This window comes from Erpetoichthys calabaricus, chromosome 12 (assembly GCF_900747795.2).
Source record: "Erpetoichthys calabaricus chromosome 12, fErpCal1.3, whole genome shotgun sequence".
Taxonomy (NCBI): domain Eukaryota; kingdom Metazoa; phylum Chordata; class Cladistia; order Polypteriformes; family Polypteridae; genus Erpetoichthys; species Erpetoichthys calabaricus.
Window position 1 is genome coordinate 42,077,170 of NC_041405.2, and position 21,732 is coordinate 42,098,901.

Genomic DNA, 21,732 nt, shown 5'->3' on the forward strand with positions numbered 1-21,732 from the left:
TTAATTTAATATTGTTCTTTATCAGTATGCTGCTGCTGGAGTATGTGAATTTCCCCTTGGGATTAATAAATTTCCTTTAAGGTTGTCAATTATTGAGTTATGGCTCTTTGTTCACTGACCAGATATTTAAATGGTGCATCATGGAGTCATCTCTGGATGTCATTTGCCTGTAATTGATCAAACTTATCAGATAAAACCCAGAAACAGCATTCTAAAGAGAATCCCTATGAAGGGAACTGAGCTTACATGTCAATTAAAGAGGGGCTGACAGCTGCTTCTTAAGCATAGTACTGTGCAAAGCAAAGCAAAATGGGTAATGCCAGTCTGTCCTACAGTACCGTTCACCTATATAGAAACTGTGGCAACAGCTAATTAAATCATTAAGGATGAACAGATCCAGTCCTGTGGCTTATGTGACCCAAAGAGATTTTCACAATGCAGTAGGTTGTGCCATCTATCTATCTATCTATCTATCTATCTATCTAAAAGGATTCTCCTGAGGCCAACTACAGTAGAAAATTGTACATTTCCATCAGATATATATAGTGAAAATATACGTTTTTGTAAATTTTAACTACTAGGGGGCTTTGCCCTTTGCTCGCTTCGCTCCCCAAACCCCCCCCCCCCCCACCAGTGCTATGCGCCGTTATGAAGAGGGGGGCTGAACGCACCCCAAGGAGACACAGCCGCTCCTCCAAAACCCCTCTTACATGGTGTTACAATGGGAAACAAATACAGTTTTTTTTACCTCCTCTTTGCTCGATCAGCTGCTGGCTTGCTGCTGCTGCCTTGCCGCGTGATCTGCATTTCATGCGGCACTTTGAACGTTTAAAACAGGGGTAGGCAATGTCGGTCCTGGTGAGCCGCAGTGGCTACAGGTTTTCATTCCAACCCAATTGCTTAATTAGAAACCAATCATTGCCAGTCTCAGACCTTATTTAATTTTATGGCTTGTTAGTCTGTGCAATGTAAGGCTCTTATATCGTAGATTTTTTTCCTTTCCAAGGATATCATCCAAATGATTTGAAGCCTAAAACAGATCATTTTCAGTCTGTCACATTTTTCTATTAAGTGTTTTATTAAATCAAACAGTGCATGATGAACACACACAGATGTAATTGGAAAAAAGCTAGCTGGAGAACTGCTGGCTGCTTTGTCTTTTACATCTTATTGCTAATAAGGAGCAATTAAAACACTGAATGCAGCAGTTTAAAATTGAAATAAGCAATTAAGGTTGGAGAACCTTAACAAGCGAGACCACTAAAATGAAGCATCAAAATGTCACTTAAGCAATATGTGCTTCATCAGCAATAATTGAGTTCTCGTTAAGGAACTGGGTTGGAACAAAAACCTGCACATACTGCAGCTCACCAGGACTGACATTGCCTACCCCTGGTTTAAAAGCTTGTGCAGCACCTGAATATTCAATATCTTTTTGCTGTTCCGTTATTTCACCAAGTAATATTTTCAGTTTGTTTGTGCTAATGCAATCTTTACTTTCATTTTTTGAGACTTTCGAATGCTCCTACTTCCATTATCTCTAACCTGCTCTGCATGTGTATCACGGGACTTGCTTCCAAAAGTTGTAAGTATGACGTGACTTGTCCGTCTCGTGGGAAGTGTAAGTGTCTCTCTGTCTCTCTTAAAAAGATCACGTCTCATCGCAGGAAAAAGTCTCGTATCGTCGCAAGATTTTTTTTTTATAATAGAGAGATGTGTCTCTTAAAATTCTTGCATGATAGAGAAAGCCTAATTAGATATTTGAATTCAGCATGAGAAATATTATAAGATTCACCTACATTGATTCATGTGACAAAAGAAAGTTACATTTTGTTACAGAGTGTAATTTAATCTCATCCTCAGACTTGCTTAGACCAAATCAGTGCCAAAAGAAGGGCAGAGCCTGTCTCAGAAGCACTGGGTGCAAGACAGGAAACTGTCCTGGAAAGTCCATTGAAAATCCCACTCATGCACATCCCTACATGGGCCAATTTGGAAGCACCAATTAATGTAACTTGCATGTTTTGGGGTAATGTATAAGGAAATAAGAAACATGTGAAGGAAAGCACCCGCAACACAGGAACAATGTGCAAACTCCACACAGGTTCAGGATTTAAACCTTTAATGTCCACTACACCCCCATTTAGTCCCTGATGATTTCAGTTTTACATTTTGTAAAAACTGTGTAAAGTTTAAATACATTATTCATGTGATATGTTATGGTGTGCAAAGTCTTGCAGATCACTAGGTGGAAAAATGCTAGTTCAGTATATTTCAAAATCAAAATTGTAAAAAAGCTAAATATGAAAAATCATAGGAGGTGAATACTTTTTCAAGAAGCTCTGCGTGGACTGTAATCTCTGATATTTCCTTCTATATACCTAAAATATTTCATCCCAATAAGTATTTTTGAAAATTACTGATTGGATCCCACAATACCACATTTTCAGTTGTCAAGCTAACACATCCTGAGACACAGAGCCTCCTGATAAAACCTATTAGCACACACAAGGAGAACTCTAAAAAGTGAAACAGCCCAGAATTGAAGTCAGGATCTTAGGGCTGAGAAGGCAGGCAGCAGCTGGAGTCTCTGAGGACTGTGCAAAATGGAGACAGTTTAGCAAAATAAAATACAGAGCTCATCAGAGCACCACTTTATAAAGTTTTCCAGAGTTAGAGACCTCATTAAATGTAATTAGGATGCAGGAAAGCAAATTAACCAAAAAAGAAGATAATTATTATCTTGTACACTGTGTAGCTTTTGCTTAAGAAAAGTGGCTGCTAAGGAGTTAACCTGCAAAATAATCTTTTAAATGATTGAATTCGCTGTTTTTTGTGTTTGCCATTTGTTTTTGTGAATTCATTCTTCATTTCACAGTCAACCGAAATCTGGAAGGAAAAGATTTCTTGCATTAAACAATATAGGCACAGGATACACACAATAATTATAACAAAATTAGCTATAATAAAAGAGTCATTATTAGCAGAGCAGGTATAATACACTGTGGCTTATAAAGAACCATTTCTCTTTAAGACAGTTATGATAGAAAACAAAAGTAAAAAAACTCAAATGTTCTATAAGTCCACCTCTGCCTGATTGTTGTTCGTTATTGCGGGTGATGGTTTGCTCTTGATTCCCTCTGTCCCACACTTAGAAGTATCCACAAACAGCATCCTAGGTGTGCAGAGTTCCAACAGGATCCTCTTGTACTCCTTACGGAAGTTTTGGTTTAGCAGCCCATAAATAACTGCATTGAGGCAACTATTAAAGTAAGCCATGAAGTAACTTGTAATGAAAAGCCACTCCGGGATTTTTGGTGCAATAATTAAAGGATTGATTGCAACAGCCAGGCCGATAAAGTTGAGGGGTGCCCAACAGACAGCAAACAAGACAAAGACCACAAACATCGTCAGGAAGTTCCTCAAGTCACTGGGCTTCAGTTTTTGTTTGCTGTCCGGCTTAACCCTGTGCTTGACCTGGATCACCAAGACCCAAATTTTCAGATAGCAGAAGGACACTATAAGCAGTGGCACAATGAAATGGACAACCACTACCGTAATCGTATAATAAGTGCTGACAGTCTGAGCAAACGTGCAGGAAAACACACGGGGGTCATATTGCAGTGACCCAACAAAGAAGTTTGGCACAATGGCGATAACTGTAAGGACCCATGTCAGCAAGAGATAGAAGCAGGTGTTCTTCAGGCTGTACAGGCGATCATACTTGAGGCTGTGGCAAATGTAACAGTATCGATTGATGGCGATGGCTGTGATGTTAAAGATGGAGCCAATAACACTGAGTCCCATAATAAAGCCACTGACTTGACAGTGCACATCTCCCATAGTCCATCCACTGTGGAAAATGGCCATAAGCACCAAGGGGTAAGGATAAACTGCAACGACCAAGTCAGCTACAGACAGGCTGACTACAAAGATGTTACCTGTCAAAAAAAAGGAAAGGAAAAGTCATTACATGGTGGACTTTGGACATATAGTGAGAAAAGTGCTATATAAATGCAAAGAATTATTATTATTATTATATAACCTAAGACACAATGATGAGAATTCTAGACATGCATTTATTGATCTGTCTATCAATCCTCCCAACCATCAATGTGTCCACCTATTAGCGCACCTACCCAGCAATCCTTCCATCAGAGTATAGCCCCGGACCATTTGCAAAGTCAAGGAACATGGAGCCACTTTCACCACAGTCACCAGACCCATGGGGACCGAGACAATCCTCATAGCCAGCCCTGTCAGTGCCAGTGGCGACACTGAAGTCACCCATGACCAAAGGAGTGTCACCTCGTGGGCACCCATCAACCACCAAGCGAAGCTGCAAATAAAATGTCTCCCTCACCAGACATCACTCACTGCGGTCGGAGCATACACTGAGACAACAGACAAGGCACCCAGGGAGTACCGTAATCTGAGTCTCATAATATACTTGTTGAAAGGAGTGACATCGGACACCATCGGAAGAAGCCAATCTGCTACAGCAACAGCCATCAGACCAAACCAGACCAATAAAAGGTGTATTTACCTACAGAGATCTGGCCAGTCCCCGGTCTGCGCACCTCAGAGAGTGCCGCCACTGAAATGCGGAGTTTACGCAGCTCCTCCGACAGCAGAAGAAGATGATTATCTTGCCGAAGAGATAAGACTTTCCATGCGCCCACCCGTATGGGCTGCATCAAATTGGGACCCGAGTGCTGCCGTGCAGCGGGCGATGCCAGTAGTATTGTGTCAGACACCTTCTGTCAAAATGTCAATCAAAGATGATTGATGACTTTATGGCCCCGCCCCCATTTCTCTGATTGGTGGATTTAAATGATGTGCTCTTTCCCCTGTCGGTTGATTGGTGAAGTACAACCTGTCCCCGCCCCATCTTAATCCCACCCCCTCCACCTGATTGGCCCTACTTTGTATCAAGAGCATTTTAATGGATGTAGGCCCTGCCCAGACTCCCACCCCCTCCACCTGATTGGCCCTACTTTGTGTCAAGAGCAGTTTTGATGGGTGTCGGTCCCACCTTAATCCATCCCCACCCGCCTGATTGGCTCAGACTTTGTGTCAAGAGCAGTTTGGATGCTGTATCTGCATTGTCCCCCGGTCTGTCAACATCTGTTTGTTGGCTGGCAATCCCCTCCCTGCCCCTTCTCCCGAGCCCAAGGCCTGATCGACATGTCCAGACATGTTCCTGCTCATACCCAGCCGGTCACGTCTACCTGATAGCCTTCTCTGCATCTATCATTAAAATCATAATTTTAATATTATCCATGGGATTAAAATATCTGTCTAACCTTTACTTTATCCATCCACTTTCCAACCCGCTGAATCCGAACACAGGGTCACGGGGGTCTGCTGGAGCCAATCCCAGCCAACACAGGGCACAAGGCAGGAACCAATCCCGGGCAGGGTGCCAACCCACCGCAGGACACACACAAACACACCCACACACCAAGCATACACTAGGGCCAATTTAGAATCGTCAATCCACCTAACCTGCATGTCTTTGGACTGTGGGAGGAAACCAGAGCACCTGGAGGAAACCCACGCAGACACGGGGAGAACATGCAAACTCCACGCAGGGAGGACCGAGGAAGTGAACCCAGGTCCCCAGGTCTCCCAACTGCGAGGCAGCAGCGCTACCCACTGCACCACCATGCCGCCCATAATTTGTTTAAAAAAAAAAAAAAAAAAAAAAAAAAATTATCTAAGTCCACTTACAGGTCCTGCAGTAAGTCAGTCATCTCAAAGAGGCAAGCTTTCAGCAGCTGAGTCTCCCATTTCACAGAAAGGCAGGTTTCCAGCAGCTGCTGTGATGAAAAAGCCTTCACCATTTCACAGAAAGGCACGCAGACAGGGGCTGCGCGCGGTCGCACGTACAAGCAGGCATAGACCTGTATAGCTCAAAGCTGACAGGTATCCTGCTGTGTGAGACCCTGCGCGTGCTCGCCTGCAAACATCTGTGTGTACGCTCCCACCCCCACCCCTGCAGTGTGAGGCCCTGAACACACGCGGCCCCTCCTTAGCTCAGACGCAAGTTTTGTGCTTTTTAACTTTTGAAGGTAAAGGATATTAGGTCATGCATGTAAAGCACGAGATAACTAGTTCGATATAAGCCTAGAGTTAAATAGTATACAGCAGTTCCCTTTTAAATCACGTATAAAAAAATCTATCCTTTGCTGTGGGTGGGACAGTGGCGTAGTGGGTAGCGCTGCTGCTGCTGCCTCACAGTTAGGAGACCCGGGTTCGCTTCCTGGGTCCTCCCTGTGTGGAGTTTGCATGTTCTCCCCGTGTTTGCGTGGGTTTCGTCCGGGTGCTCCGGTTTCCTCCCACAAATTTTCCCTAGTGTGTGCTTGGTGTGTGTGTGTGTCCTGTGGTGGGCTGGCGCCCTGCCCAGGGTTTGTTTCCTGCCTTGCACCCTGTGTTGGCTGGGATTGGCTCCAGCTGACCCCCGTGACCCTGTGTTAGGATATAGCAGGTTGGATGATGGATGGATGGATAGCCTTTGCTTTGTAATTATAATTATAATTTATATAAAAAATCTATCTAAAACAACCCTTTTCTATCAAATACCCCCCATTTTAAATAATCAAGTACATTTATGTATTTTCAGCTGAGCTAAGGATCCACATTGCGGAAGCATTTCGCTTAACTTTCTAAAAGTGAGAAATTGTACCCAGACACACATAGTGAAAGGGGCACGCTTGAATAACCAGCAGTGGGGGTTGAACCCACGCGGGCATTTGCCCATTGGATCTTAAGTCCAACACCTTAACCACTCGGCCATTCTGGTGACAGAAAAAAGTGCTTTAAACACTCTTTCACCACTCCACAAATACTGCGGTCATTTTTCACCTCCTTCAAAAACATGTGTTGACCCCCATCTCCGGACGTGGGGGGCCAGAAGGGGCGATTCACACTTCAGAGGTCACAGCTGTATCTTCCAGTGATCAGTGTAAAGCGATCATAAAGATGGTCAATCGGGGGGTACACACCTGCTTAAAGCGATCTCCTTATTACAAAAGCGGCTTTTTAAAAAATACCATTCTTTTCAGTGTACTGTATAGGTGTTTAGATCTAAGCCTTCGGCCGGACACCGACCCATTACATAGCTGTCTGTTTAAAATGGGGGCCAAAGGGCACACATTTGCTAAAAGAAATCACTGTCCGTATTTCAAAAATGCCCTGCTCTTTTCTGTATATATAAATAATCGTTCAGCCAGACTCCGTCCCATTACACCGCTTGCCGTTAATACTGAAAGATGACTCAGAATCTCGTTGAAAGACAAAATGGTGCGTCTTCATTATCTTATTAGAACATTTTTCTATTTTTTTTATGGAAAGGACTAAATGAAATATAATTATTGTTAATACAGACTATTCTCCCAAGAGTCCCGACGATCGAGATCACAGTACATCATATTATTGATTATTATACGCGTCAAACGATAATGCTTTAAAAAACGTATGGCTGAATCCTTAAATTTTATCCTTAGGTCAATATTTCCAGGTTGTTTCTCCGATCTATTACTTGGAAGCCGGTTAAGTCCCATTTTTTAAAAAAGTATATCTGTTTAAAACGAGAGGGGGATTAAAATCCAAAATGACGTTGAGCATAGGTTAATTATTATTCTCAGTACCATCTCTCTGTGTGTGTAGGCGTGTGAGCGCGCTAGTGTGTGTATAATATAAGTTGTAGCATTTTATATTTACATACTTCTATCTATCTGAACCAGGCATGAAAAGGTGTGACGAGGTTTAAAACGTGCAGGGGATTAATTAAGCGCACGAACTGTGTGTGTGTGTGTGTGTGTGTGTGTGTGTGTGTGTGCGCGTGAATATTTGTATATAAGGCCGGAAATATAATGGAAAATTTGTCGTGATACATTAATAAAGGTTGTTTTAAAAACGAAAAATCTATCTATCATATAAATAGATGTTGCAAGCCATTTATTTGCTTATGTATCAAATACAGCGACATTCAGACAGAGCTATTATAAGGCTTCCCGGTGGTGATAGGGTTACCTTGAAACTAATATCAGATCATTTTGTTTGAGCTGCTGCGTGCACTGGAAGGGGAAATGTTGTTTTAAAGAGCGCCTGCATTTTGTTTTCTAGATGATAGCCCTTTACAATCTGAAACACCTTCTCATAGGGATTCCCCTGAAGCGGCTGTGTGCCCTGGAAGGGGAAATGTTGTTTTAATGAGCGCATGTATTTTGTTTTCTAGACGACAACCCGTTACAATCTGAAACAGCTTCTCAAAGGGCTTCCCCTGATCTGTCCAATTGCAGTAAGTGACATTTTAGGTTTCAGTTTAACATAGGGTGCATACATAGCTCCAGATTTTTTGAAAAGATCAAACTTCATTTCCAGATCCCAGTCCACTGGGTGTTTTAACGCAAGTTCTGGACGGTTCAGAAAATCTATCAATCTACCAAAACTGGCAGAATCCGCAAACAGCGCAGGCCCCATCCCCCTCTGAGAGTAGCTTTCAGCATTCTCCTGTACCCTCCGAGTTCAGTTTTCGTTCGAATCTCCTGCATTCTCCTCCGCTATCACAGACGCCCTCTAATTACAGCCAACGTTCAGCCCTCCCGTGGACCCCTTTGCCGGATATTCCATTCGCCATTACAACACGTGGAGATGTCGAGAAAGACTGGAGCGTGCGCAGGTGACTGACATTCTTCACTGGTTACTGGATCGAATTGTAGAATCAGAGTGTCCTGTGTACAATTCCAGACCCGAAATGAGAGTACATTTGATACATATGTATGCTTTTTACATGGGTCTGACCCCAAATTAAAGGATAGGTTTTATATTACTTTTTTCATTAAAATAACACTGACTGCAAATTGTTATATTCTGTGTTCATAACTGCAACCTTTGATTAAATTTAGGTCATGTCTGAAAACAGGTATAGCGGCAACACCAACAGCAGCAGCAGCAGCAGCAGCAGTACCAATAGCGAACGTGAACATCCTGGAGGGACTAAAGGTAGGAAAAGTCCATCCAGTGAAAACGTGAGACTATTAAAAGAGATGTCTGATAACCTAGAATATTCTATAAAGCCCCCTAAAATCCCCGCACCGTCGCAATCTCCTCAAATTTTTTAAGCACCATCCCCAGTTACTAATCTGATCGACAATTTTGACATCATTAATAACTCTCTCCAGAATTTAAATTCTGATGAAATAACTGTCTTTAACGCTCTGATGGAGCTATTGAATAATAACTATTCTGAGGCCAGAACGTCTTCAGATCCAGGGCATTCACAACATCCTAGCACCCTAGACACAAATGTAAAATCCCCACAACCTTCTACCTCAGGTACAAGTAGGTCCCCACTTCAACACTTACCTGTCGACAACTCGACTACATTGAACGGCCCTGTAATACAACCTTCTACCTCAGGTACAAGTAAGGCCCATTTTCAACACTCGCCTGTTGATGACTTAACAGCGTCAGATAATTCAGCCTTACAGCCTCAGACCGGAGCAGGAGTGACTAATCCATCCAGGGCAAACTTGAGTGTCAAAGCTAACTCTCCACAGCCATCTACATCGCATACGGCGAATCCTTTGTCTCCAGAGCTGTCAGTAAGCTCCCCGCAGTCCTCTACCTCTAGATTAAATAATTTGTCTATAACTGAGCATCCAATATTTAACAATATCGAGATTAGGCACCGTTTCAATTTTTCAGAGGCCTACAAACTTGATTCATTCACCAAAGTTTTTAATCATATACATGAGACCCTTCAGCAAATATTAGACAGTTTTGTGGGCACTTTGAATCCTAAGGATCTAGTCCAGCTAGAACTACATGCCGATTCTCTCAATCCCAGTGTTTTTTCCCTAACCCCCGCTGGTACGCTTTCTGTTGAGGACTTTTTTAACCAAATTGAATTACTTTTCCAGAGTCATGCTACTATTTTAGCCGATTCCAGTCTGATGCTAATCGTTCAGATTGTGAGGGCCCCATCTGGGGGATCTAGGCGTAAAGCATGTACCCTTTTCAATGATATAATCGTGCAAAAGAGACGAAAGCACGTATGGATCTCATTCAACCCGGATGATCAGTGCTGTTTTGCCAGGGGCTTGCTGGCTATATTAAATGATAGGTACAGAAACAACCAGAAATTGTGTGAACAAGAGGCCCGTCAATGGCACGTCAGGGCCGGATTATCACCAGATCAGAAAGTAGCGTTTTCAGATGTTGAAAAATTTGAGAGGCTAATGGGTATTAAAATTATCGTCTTGTACCGGGAACTAACCACTACCGCTCTATTAAAATTTGAAGTGTCCCGTGCCAGAAAACCAAAGACACCATTCCTGTTTTTGCACAATGAGGACTATTACTGTATTTTGAATCTAAAAGGATTTCTGGGTTTTGCCTATATCTGTGATTTCAGCTACACGGGATAATCTTGTAGCGGTCAGGGGCTGCTAAGATTCACACTGCCAAAGATGACGGTGATTTATTTATTTTAATAGCAGAGATCCCAGGAACGTCCCCAGCCTTGGATCGACCCACACACACTCACCACAGAGACAATAAAGCACACTGGGAATGGCAAACAATTACAAATATAATGACCCGAAATAAGTAATGAAAACAGTAATACCACCCCTGACCCCTTCGGCGATATTACACATAAACAAAATAAACACAAACACCACACAGCAAATTCCATATATACGAAACAGGTTGAAAGACGAATAGTGACCAAGTTAAGTCCAGCGATCTGTATGTTGAAATGGAGAAGGGAAAATACAGTGCTACCGGTAGTTACTGATGAGGTTGATGGTTGATGGTTGATTCGGGAGCGCTCCACTCTTCCGGAAAACCCAAAAATCCAACACAGCTCTCAGTGCACAGGTAGACAGACAATCCAGACCCCAACAAACGAATACAGTCCAAGACAAAATGATCAGAGTTCAAATAACAGCAGGAGAAACGACAAATAACCGCAACAAACAAAACTTTTCTTCCTCTTTGCCCTCTACCCTCCTTTTAACTGCCTGTGGCTACCTTTGACCCCAGTAGCCCCAGCAGGGACTGCTGGGAGATGCAGTTCTTAAGTAGCACTGCTACAATCCCCACCCCCAGGCCGTGGTGTACGGCCGAACCAAGGCTTGAGATTGGAGATGTTTACAGTGTCTATTTTCTTAGTCCCTGGCAATCCCCACTCTATTGCGTAGGTCACTGGTCCCTTCTTTTGGACAACCATAGCCGGGCCGAACCACTTAGGAGCCAGTTTAGCAGTGAATTTCTCAGAGGCTTTGGAGAGGGGATGAGTCCTGATCCAGACTTTCTCCCCAACCGAGAATTGCACAAGCTTATGTCTCTGGTTGTACGATTGAGATTGTCTGGACTGGGACCTCACCATCCTCTCTTTTACCTGTTGTGTGATGTGTTGGATACTTTGCAAGTGATTGTGTAGTGATGTGTCTGGTTTAGGTGGGTTGAGTTCAATGATCCTTTCTAGTGGACCATTTATCTGTCTGCCTAAAGCTAACAATGCAGGGGTTTCACCTGTAATCTCGTGCACCGCCGTGTTCAATGCGAACCGCAGCTCAGGCAGCCATTTTGTCCAATCCTGATGGTGGTCTCCGACGAAGGATGCTATCATGGTCTTCAGGGTCCAATTCACCCGCTCAGTGCGATTTGATTGGGGATGGTATGCTGTCGTTTTCAGGTGAACCACCCCCCATTGTTTCCACAACTCTTCGGCCTCTGAGCCGGTAAACTGCGGGCCCCGATCTGTGATGATGTTCTTCGGCACCCCCCATCGGGTAAATATCTCATCCTTCAGGGTGGAACATATCTTCTTGGCGGTGGCATTAGCCAAAGGGAATAGCTCCACCCAGCGAGTAAAATAGTCCACAACCACCATCAGGTAGGTCTTCCGGTCCTTGCTAGTAGGAAATGGTCCCATTAGGTCCACGCCTAGGCTTTCCCCCGGGGTAGTGACGGTTACTGGCTGAAGCTGGCCCGAGGGGAGACCAGGTGGGGTTTTGTATTGCTGACAGGTGGTACAAGTCTGGACATGGGACCAGACGTATTTGCGTACAGTCGGCCACCATGCCACCTCCAAGATCTTAAACTGTCTTAGTACGTCCAAGGTGACCACCAATCGGGCTATCATGATAATACTGTAGGAACTTGGGCACATATGTCTCGGGCACTACCAACTGATAATGGTAACCCCAATCTTTTGTTGGAACGCAGCGATAGAGTGCCCCTTGAAGTTCCCTATAATGTATGCGGTCAGGCCTCCCCCCCGAGCCCTCTCTCAACCCCTGACATACAGGACTGGCTGCTTGAGATTGAACGATTTCCTGCATGTTCAGGGGAAGATCAGGCCAAGGGTTAGAGACCGATACCGCACATACCACTGGCGCGGGCTCGTGAACCCGTGATAAGGCATCAGGCACAACGTTAGCACAACCCTTCCGATAGCACACCCTGAACGTGAACTGTTGGAGGCGCAATACCCACCTTGTTAGCCTAGATGTGGTCTTCGGGCAATTGAATGCCCAGGTCAGAGCCCTATGGTCAGTGTAGACTTCAAACGATGTTCCCTCCAGGAAGTGCCGCCACTTTTCCACGGCCCACACGACAGCGAGGCATTCCTTCTCGGTGGTGGAATAATTATACTCGGCGCCCTTTAGTGACTATGAAGCATAGGCCACCACTCTTTCCTCTCCTTGGCAAATTTGGGATAGAACGGCGCCGAGCCCGAGGTCACTTGCGTCAGTGTGGACCTGAAAGGTTAATGAAGGATCAGGCTGTGCCAGGACTGGTGGCGATATCAGGGCCTGTTTGAGTCTTTCAAAAGAGTCCTGGCACGTTGGTGACCACTCCCAGGGGGATCCCTTCCTCAGCAACTGGAACAAAGGGGCAGCGATGTCGGCAAACCCATGCACAAATTTGTGGAACCACCCAGCCATCCCCAGGAAGCGCTGGAGACTTTTTACCTCCTGGGGCGCTGGGTAGTCCAAGATGGACTTAATTTTCTTTGGGTCCACTCGGACCCCGTCTGCTGACACCACATGGCTGAGGAAGTTCAGATGGTCTTGCTGAAATCTACACTTCTTGATGTTGAGGGTGAGATGAGCCTTATGCAGTTTCTGGAAGATGTGGTCGAGGTCCTTTAGATGTTGTTGGACAGATGGGGAGAATACAATGATGTCATCAATATAAACAAAACAGGTCTTCCCAATGAGTCCCCGGAGAACCTGCTCCATTAGCCGTTGGAATGACGCCCCAGCGTTTTTCAGTCCAAAGGGCATCACCCGAAACTGGAACAACCCCTCCGGGGTGATGACGGCCATCTTTTCCATGCTACTCTTCCCCATCCTCACCTGCCAATACCCTGACTTCAAATCAAGGGTGCTGAACACTGCTGCCCCATGCAAAGACTCCAAGATGTCATGAATGAGTGGCATGGGGTAAGCGTCATCCAAGGTCTTCTTGTTCAGCTCCCGATAGTCCACACAGAATCGGTAGGTCCCGTCGGCCTTCTGAGCGAGCACCGCAGGGCTAGCCCAAGGCGAGGTGGAAGGCTCGATGACCCCCTCTGCCAACATCTGGTCAACCCACTCCTTGATTATTCCTCTTTTCAGAGGCGACACTCTGTAGGCTCTGTGCCGAACAGAGACAGGGTCGACTGTGTGAATGTGATGACACACCACCTCAGTCCGACCCAATCTGTCCGTCCACACCGAGTGCCACCTCCTAAGCAGTGGCTGAACGAGCTCCGGCTGTTCAAGAATAGCCTTCTCTACTGGGCTGGGCTCATCCACCAACTGCGCGAGATGATAACACAAGTTAGGCCAAACCAGATTGCTTTGAGCCTTCGTCCCAAACCGATGGACTTCACCCCCCGGCAACTCATACTCCAGCCGCGACAGATGGATAGTCAGACCTACCGACACAAGAGAGTCCATTCCCAGTAATAAGGGCATCGACAGGTGGTCATCTTCCAGGATGTAAACCTCTGTCTCCCAGTGTGTCTCATGTAAGCAGAGCCTCATAGGAACCCTGCCCCTGGCCCCGTGCGCCCTTCCATCCACAAGAAAGAATTTTACTTTTGCACTTCCCCTTAACTGCTCATGAGGCACTTTAAGCTTTTCCCACAAGCTGTACTTCATAAGGGTATAAGTGCTCCCTGTATCTACGACCGCCTCTCCAGTGACACCTCGCACTTGTATGGGCAGCACTAAGAGGGGCAAGGTGGCTTGCACCAGGGTGAGATCGGCACGGGGATCCACTGGGGCTTTTCCTCGTGGTTTGGGACAGGGGACATCCCGAGACGGGGGACCCTTTCGAGACCCATTAATCCCGATAGCCGCCCAGTCCCTTTCCACTCGGGACCCCACCTTCACCAACTCATCAACCGACTTCACGACCCCCCTCAGAGTAGCCGCCACCCGAGGGTCACAAGCGTCAAGGACACGTCGCAGTATCTCTTCCTCACGCATGTCAGATCGCCACTTAAGGCACAACGCACGGAACTCAAAGACAAAGTCCCTGAGACTCTGCGATGGCTTTTGTACAAAGGTCCGGAGCTTTTCTTCCAACAGCACCTGGTATTCATCTGAGAGGAATGCTTTCAGGAAGGCAGCGCGAAACTCCGCCCAGGTGTTACACTTGTGCCGCTCAGCAAACCACCAAGAGCGCGCCAGCCCGCTGAGTGCCGTGTTCAGGAATCCCCGCAGCTCGGCTCCACTCAGAGGATGCAGTTCCACGAACAAGTCGACCTCCTCCACAAAGTCGACAATGCCCGTGGGTGCACACTGAGGGGCCAGCTTAGGGAACTCCATCCGCGGCATCGCAACGGACAAGGACGACTGTCCCCAGTTGATCCCCACTCACGCTAAAGGAGCCGACTGCCCCAGTGGCTGCGTGACGGCATGCCAGCTATCCTGCACCTGCCTCCTGATCTCCTCCCTCATATTGGCTTCCAGGCGCTGCACACACTTCGCGAAGGACTGCTCCAGACGCTGCACCCTCACAACCGCCTCACCGGAAACTCGGGCGGCCGTGGCATCGATGAGATCATGAATGGTTTCATCATGGTTGAGAAAACTGCCGGCGATGTGATCCACCCGCGTCTCTAGCTGTTCTAGGCGCAACGTCAGGTCATGCAGAAGCCGTCCCTCATCCGTCTCGGGCTGCTCCGGACTGGAGACACACAGGGAATCCAGCAGGCTCAATTCTTCCTCAGGGGCTCTGACCGTAACGTGACGTGGCCTAGGCTGCGGACGTACGTCCACCAGCGGTCCACTCAGTTCAAGCTCCTCGCCCTGCACTGCGCTTACAACAGACATGCTTCTGTCGGATGTGTATGTAAAGTCGGTCAGAAGGGAACGTAATTAACCTGGCTCCTACCCGGCTCGCCAAAATCTGTAGTGGTCAGGGGCCGCTAAGATTCACACCGCCAAAGATGACAGTGATTTATTTATTTTAATAGCAGAGATCCCAGGAACGTCCCCAGCCTTGGATCGACCCACACACACTCACCACAGAGACAATAAAGCACACTGGGAATGGCAAACAATTACAAATATAATGACCCGAAATAAGTAATGAAAACAGTAATACCACCCCTGACCCCTTCGGCGATATTACACATAAACAAAATAAACACAAACACCACACAGCAAAGTCCATATATACGAAACAGGTTGAAAGACGAATAGTGACCAAGTTAAGTCCAGCGATCTGTATGTTGAAATGGAGAAGGGAAAATACAGTCCTACCGGTAGTTACTGATGAGGTTGATGGTTGATGGTTGATTCGGGAGCGCTCCACTCTTCCGGAAAACCCAAAAATCCAACATAGCTCTCAGTGCACAGGTAGACAGACAATCCAGACCCCAACAAACGAATACAGTCCAAGACACAATGATCACAGTTCAAATAACAGCAGGAGAGACGACAAATAACCGCAACAAACAAAACAAACCAAACTTTTCTTCCTCTTTGCCCTCTACCCTCCTTTTAACTGCCTGTGGCTACCTTTGACCCCAGCAGCCCCAGCAGGGACTGCTGGGAGATGCAGTTCTTAAGTAGCACTGCTACAATCTATCCCGTCACAACATCGCTGTGACCATCACTGTGACGTCTGTTTATCTACAGACTGCCAATGGGTTGATGGTGAGGCTTTTCGATGCCACGATTGCAATCGTTTTTGCCGATCAAGGTTTTGCTTGGAGCTCCACAAAACGCATAAATTTAATGAAAAGACGCGTCAATCTGAAAGCATCTGTGACGTCCTTAAAGTCTGCGCTCTCTGTTACGAGAGATACACTGTGAAAGCCGAGTCAAAACCTCACAAGTGTCGCCCCAGACATTGTTGCATTTGTAGAGTTGTAATGAAAGAGTCGGATGAAAATCATCAGTGTTTTATTCAAAGCTTACCGCAAAGACCGGTCCACGAAAAGTACGTGTTCGATTTTGAGTGCCGTCAAGATGGTGGAACCCACATCCCAACTTACATTCACTGCATGCATTGGAACAGTAAATCGTGGAGTCGGGTCAGTGAGGACTGCGTAGCAAAGTTCTTCGACAGATATCGACGCCCGAAATACCAAGATTACACGTTCATAGCTCACAATTCTAAGGGGTATGACGGCTATTTCTTAATGAAATATCTCGTCAAGAGCGGTCAAACTCCATTTGTTACATCTCAGGAATGTAAACTAATGTGTTTTATAGAAGAAGGTTATGACTTGAGATTTATCGACTCGTTGAATTTCTTACCTATGAAATTGAGCAGTATGCCAAAAGCCATGGGATTCCAGGCTCAAAAAGGGTACTTTCCCCATTTCTTTAACACCGCTGAAAATCAAAATTACATCGGGCCGTACCCAGATCCTAAATATTACAGCATTCAACACATGATGAGCAAGGAAAGAGAGTAATTTTTGTCTTGGTACGAATCGATTAAAAGCGAAACCTTCAACTTTAAAAAAGAAATGGCTTACTATTGCAGAAACGACATTGTTATTTTGAGAACAGCTTGCATGAAATTTAGAGAGGAAGTGCTCAGGATCGGTAATATTCATCCTTTTCAGTGTATGACCCTAGCTTCTCTCTGCCTGTCCATGTACCGACAAAATTGCATGCCTAATTAATCAATTGGAATAATTCCGACTGATAATTACAAAAGCACCCACAAAGATTATTCTAGTGCTTCTATTCAGTGGTTGATGTTTCTTTGCGAGAAGGAAAAAATAAACACTTGGCATGCCCTGAATCACAGTGAAGTAAAGACGGGATCATTTTATCTATATGGTTACGCCGAAATTCAGGGTGTACCGACGGCCTTTGAGTTTTCTGGCTGCTTTTATCACAGTTGTCCAAAGTGCTATGATGCACAAGCCAAACATCCTCTCATGGGTACGTCTTATGCCAAATGACTTTGTCAGCGACAAAATCGCTGAAGTGCAGTGGAGGTGTGCGGATGACAAATACGTTATACCTGGCCCAGTCAATGTGGTGATAGCCGCTTTCACAACGGCCTATGCCCACCTAGAACTGTACGATTTGTTGGATCATTTAGGGCCGAGGATTCTGTATCTTCACAAAATTGCCTGGCCAGTACACACTGCTGCTCGGTGACTATTTAGGTGAACTCACCAGCGAACTAGATCCTAATGACTTCATAGAAGAATTTGTTTCTGGGGGGCCAAAAACGTACGCGTACAAAATGTTCAAAGGCAAGGTCTGTATGAAGGTTAAGGGCATTACTCTCAATCATGAAATGGTTCGATCGGTAAACCTATACTCGTTAATGGATCTAGTACATAGTTTTGTAAATCATGATCTCGCGAAAGAAATAACGGTTCATGGCACACAGATTCATAGGAACAAAAAGAATCTGATGCTGCAAAATTGTCCACTCAGAAAAAGGTTCAGAGTGGTGTACAACAAAAGCATTCTATTGCCTGATTTCACAACTCTCCCCTATGGATACTAAAGAGGGTTTTGATGTTAGACTTCAGCATCCGTTCTCAAAAATAGTCTCTGGACCATCCTGTTCAGGCAAATCACATTACGTGAAAAAGCTTTTGGAGCACATGGACCATGTGCTTTCTCGCCACCCTGACAATATAGTCTGGTTTTATAGTTACTGGCAGCCTCTGTACGACGAACTGTTAGTATGATTTCCAAAAACAAAATTTTTGGAGGGTTTACCTTCTTCCTTAAACGACAATGAACTACTGTCGCCTGACAGAGTTACCTTGGTGATCGTCAACGATTTGATGGAACAGGTGAGCCATAGCGAAGAGATAGAGAGGGCCTTCACAAAATATACTCATCACAGGAATTTGTCCATCATTTACTTGGTCCAAAATTTATTTTTTCAAGGCAAGAAAAGTAGAATGATAAATCTGAATGCCAATCACATCACCCTATTTAAAACCCCTCGAGATAAGCTTCAAATCACCAATTTAGGGCGTCAAATGTACCCTGGGAGGGTTAAATTTTTCTTGGAGGCCTTTGAGGACTCTACAAGGGCCCCTTACGGTTATCTGTTGGTGGATCTGAAAGCCCATATGGCTGATGAATTTCGTTTACGTACAAAATTGTTTCCTCCCGACTGGCCTACAGTGTACGTCATGAAAAGATAAAGACGTGCGATTTTCCAAGTATTTGAGAAAGAGCCGGCAAGTTGTACAGAATAAAAAGAAATCTCCCTCTGCTCAAGACCTTGCATAGGGTTTCCTGCCACCGAAGAAAAGCGGTGGTGAGCGAGGCTCCAGACGATTTAATTTACGCTCTGGTGGAAATAGCTCTCAATACCGTAAAGGGCAATGTACCACTGACTCCCAGACAGTTCAAGCTGCTGAAGAAGCATTGTTGTGCCATTAAAAAACTCAGCGATAAAAAACTTACCATTAAAAAGAAAAAAGCCATTTTAAATCAGATAGGAGGGTTTCTCGGAGCCCTATTAAGCATGGCCATTCCTTTCATTACTAGTTTAATAGGTTCAAGAGTATAAATATGGAATACGCGCAAGATGTACCTGTTACCTCAACAACAAATGGCTCAACTGCAACAGAAAGCCCCAGCTTCCAACGACCTTTTAAGCTCTACAGAAAGTGAACTGGATAAACAAATGAAATTCATACTCGAACATAGTGACTTGAGCGCCAATGCAAAAGTAAAACTTTATACGACCGTCTTGCAAAGATACCTTACCTTTGTGAAAAAAGCGGATAAAGAAACCGGGTCTCTGACGCTATTGCTGCCTGCAGAGAGCAAGGAGGAACCGCCGGGTGAAATCAAAGAGTCTCCTAGTACCCCAGAAGATCGGGTGTACGATGAGATTTTGAAAAGTGCGCCGGGTTAATCAAAGAAATATACAAAATTTATTTTACAGAAAATGTCACATAACACTAATACAACCTACTGGAATGGCTTGGGAGAGTTTGTGTTTCATGGCGAACCATTAGCCGGTACGAATATGTTTGATCTAATGCGGAATTTGACCACCCGTCACAACATACCATCCTATGGGAGACCTAGGGGGTGGAAAGAATTTGTCAAGGCCATGGCCGGTTTGAACATTTCGGCATCCACCGTGCCAAACGGCAACATGAGAGAGCTTCTGGAGAGCTTCAAACCTTCTGCCCTGGACGGGTCGCTGCCACTGCTTCTGATATACCTGTTGGCAAGAAAACCAGATCTCGAAAAAAGAATGAATGGACTCCTTATTGAAATGTAATTATATTTTTGTTTAATAAAATATTACATTTGATTACACAGCCTGCCTATTCTTTATTAAGATAATTACAGGTCATAGAACTTTGCATATAGGGGAGATCCTGAAAACCTCTAGAACTGTTCTTAGACAAGGTGCTGACAAATTTTTGAACCATATAATCGTTCTTGGTGACTTCTTTAAAATACAGGTTCATAACATCTTTATAAGGGCGTCCTTTTCCTCTGTGATACAGGAAAAAAATACAGTGTTGCCCACAGACGGTGGAAAACCAGCTTTGAAGCTGTCCGGTATGGTGAATAATTTCTTTACAGTTTGTTTAAAAAGCTGTATATTTCCTCATTAAAATAGATAAAGTCTGGTGGGGCGCCATAGGAATCAAAAAATTCTCCAGTTCCATCTTCTCTGAGATGTATTGTCAACCAGTGTTCTCCGGGTTGATTTTGATGATGAGTATTGACAATGATCATGGCCCGGGAGATCCGTAAGTATTTTTTCAGGCAGTTCGTCGCATGGCAACACTCCGTAAAACAGATTTTCTGTGTACGGGTTGCAGGACATGAGTTAGGAGATCTGCAGGGTGTTCATGCTTTTTAGTAGTCATAAAGTATGTTTCTTCTCTGGTTTATTTCAATAATGTTGTCAAAGATGGCATAGACTATTAGATTCACAGTATGGGGAAGGGGCTGCCGAAAGCAAATTTCAAATCTCATGTTCCTGGTTTTCACCAATGAGAAATGGTCTCCGCATTCTTGATCAGGCATCAAATCAAAGGCAAACAGGGTGTATTCCTCGGGAGAAGTCAGTACGGCTGATGGCTAGAGGCAGGTCTTTCAAATGCTTTCCGGAGGACAACACAAGGTTGTAATATTCTCGAGTTGTGTTGTCATTAGCAAAATTGGGTTGAAATGGCTTGGCAGTAATCTGCTCTCCATCCAAATACAAGGCCAGGAACTCCACATTGTTATGCTTGAAATTGAAGAGGTTTCTGACGTAATCCCCTAAAAAGGCATCAATCATGCCTATGACCACGTACTTGCCTATGACCATGCCTATGACCACGTACATACCCGGCTGGCATACTGAGAACTTTCATATTCACTCTTTCCACGGGGTACTTGGCATTGGTGGATGTGAGAGCATGGGCATGCCCCAATTTCACCACCGCTGACACTTTAACGTTCTTGACAAAAAGAGTGGCAGATAAAATGTTTACTTTGTAACACTCGGCATCTCCGGACATCAGGCAGAAATCATTTTTGCTCTGCACCATTTTAATTCTGATGTCCACACCGTTTAGAATTAATTTTTCTTGAAAAAATAGGTCGGAATGAATATGTCCGAGGAGTTCTACCGTTTTACCCTGGGCTGTATAACCGTTCCTTTTTTTGAATCCCTCATTCGGACCGTCCAAGGCCATGTTTTAATGTTCATTGGCCGTGTCTTTGTAAAAAAGACCCGCCGCAAATTGGGACTTGAGAGTTTCATTGCTGTAATTTAGCAGTCCCTTGAAAAAGGCCCTGTATGGGTAACGGCTGGAACTCTGTGATATTAAGCGATCTCCCAGGGTTACATCCGCTTGTGAAAATAAACTGGCTATCGGATAATTATCAAAGGCTACCTTGGCCACGAGTGCTTGATTAGTTCCATCGGCCTTGACGATTTTGCATCTGACGTGTAGAAGCGTGTTATTCAGGTCCAAGTAGTCACCATTCCCAGTAATCAGAAACTCCAGCGCCGTGACTTTAAATAGAGCTGAGAGAAGAGGTACCTCAACGTAGATGCTTTTTTCTACGCTAGTCTGAGTATAGGGCGCCCTAAACAAATCCAGTTTGGATTTCACACACTCCTGAGACATTCGATGAACGAAAGACATCTTGAGTTAAAAAATGTATTTTGATTTCTTTTTTCTGCGGGCGCCAGACTTATCCTTGTGGCGGAGAGAAGAAAATGAAATAAAAGCTGAACGGCACGTCTTTTTGA

At 44.9% G+C, this 21,732-nt stretch overlaps 1 protein-coding gene and 1 non-coding gene across 2 annotated transcripts in view; both read right to left on the reverse strand.

The window, feature by feature from the left end:
* Nucleotides 1-646: 646 nt before the first annotated feature.
* LOC114644811 (melatonin receptor type 1C-like) overlaps nucleotides 647-21,732 on the reverse strand; it is a 238,632-nt gene continuing 217,546 nt past the window's right edge. Inside the window, exon 2 of the mRNA XM_051934395.1 lies at nucleotides 647-3,941. Within this exon, the coding sequence (XP_051790355.1) occupies nucleotides 3,076-3,941 (866 nt within the window). The 3' untranslated portion in view covers nucleotides 647-3,075. The remainder of the gene's footprint in view (nucleotides 3,942-21,732) is intronic.
* On the reverse strand, nucleotides 6,723-6,805 carry trnal-uaa (transfer RNA leucine (anticodon UAA)). Its single transcript has one exon. It is a non-coding gene; the product is annotated as a tRNA-Leu (tRNA).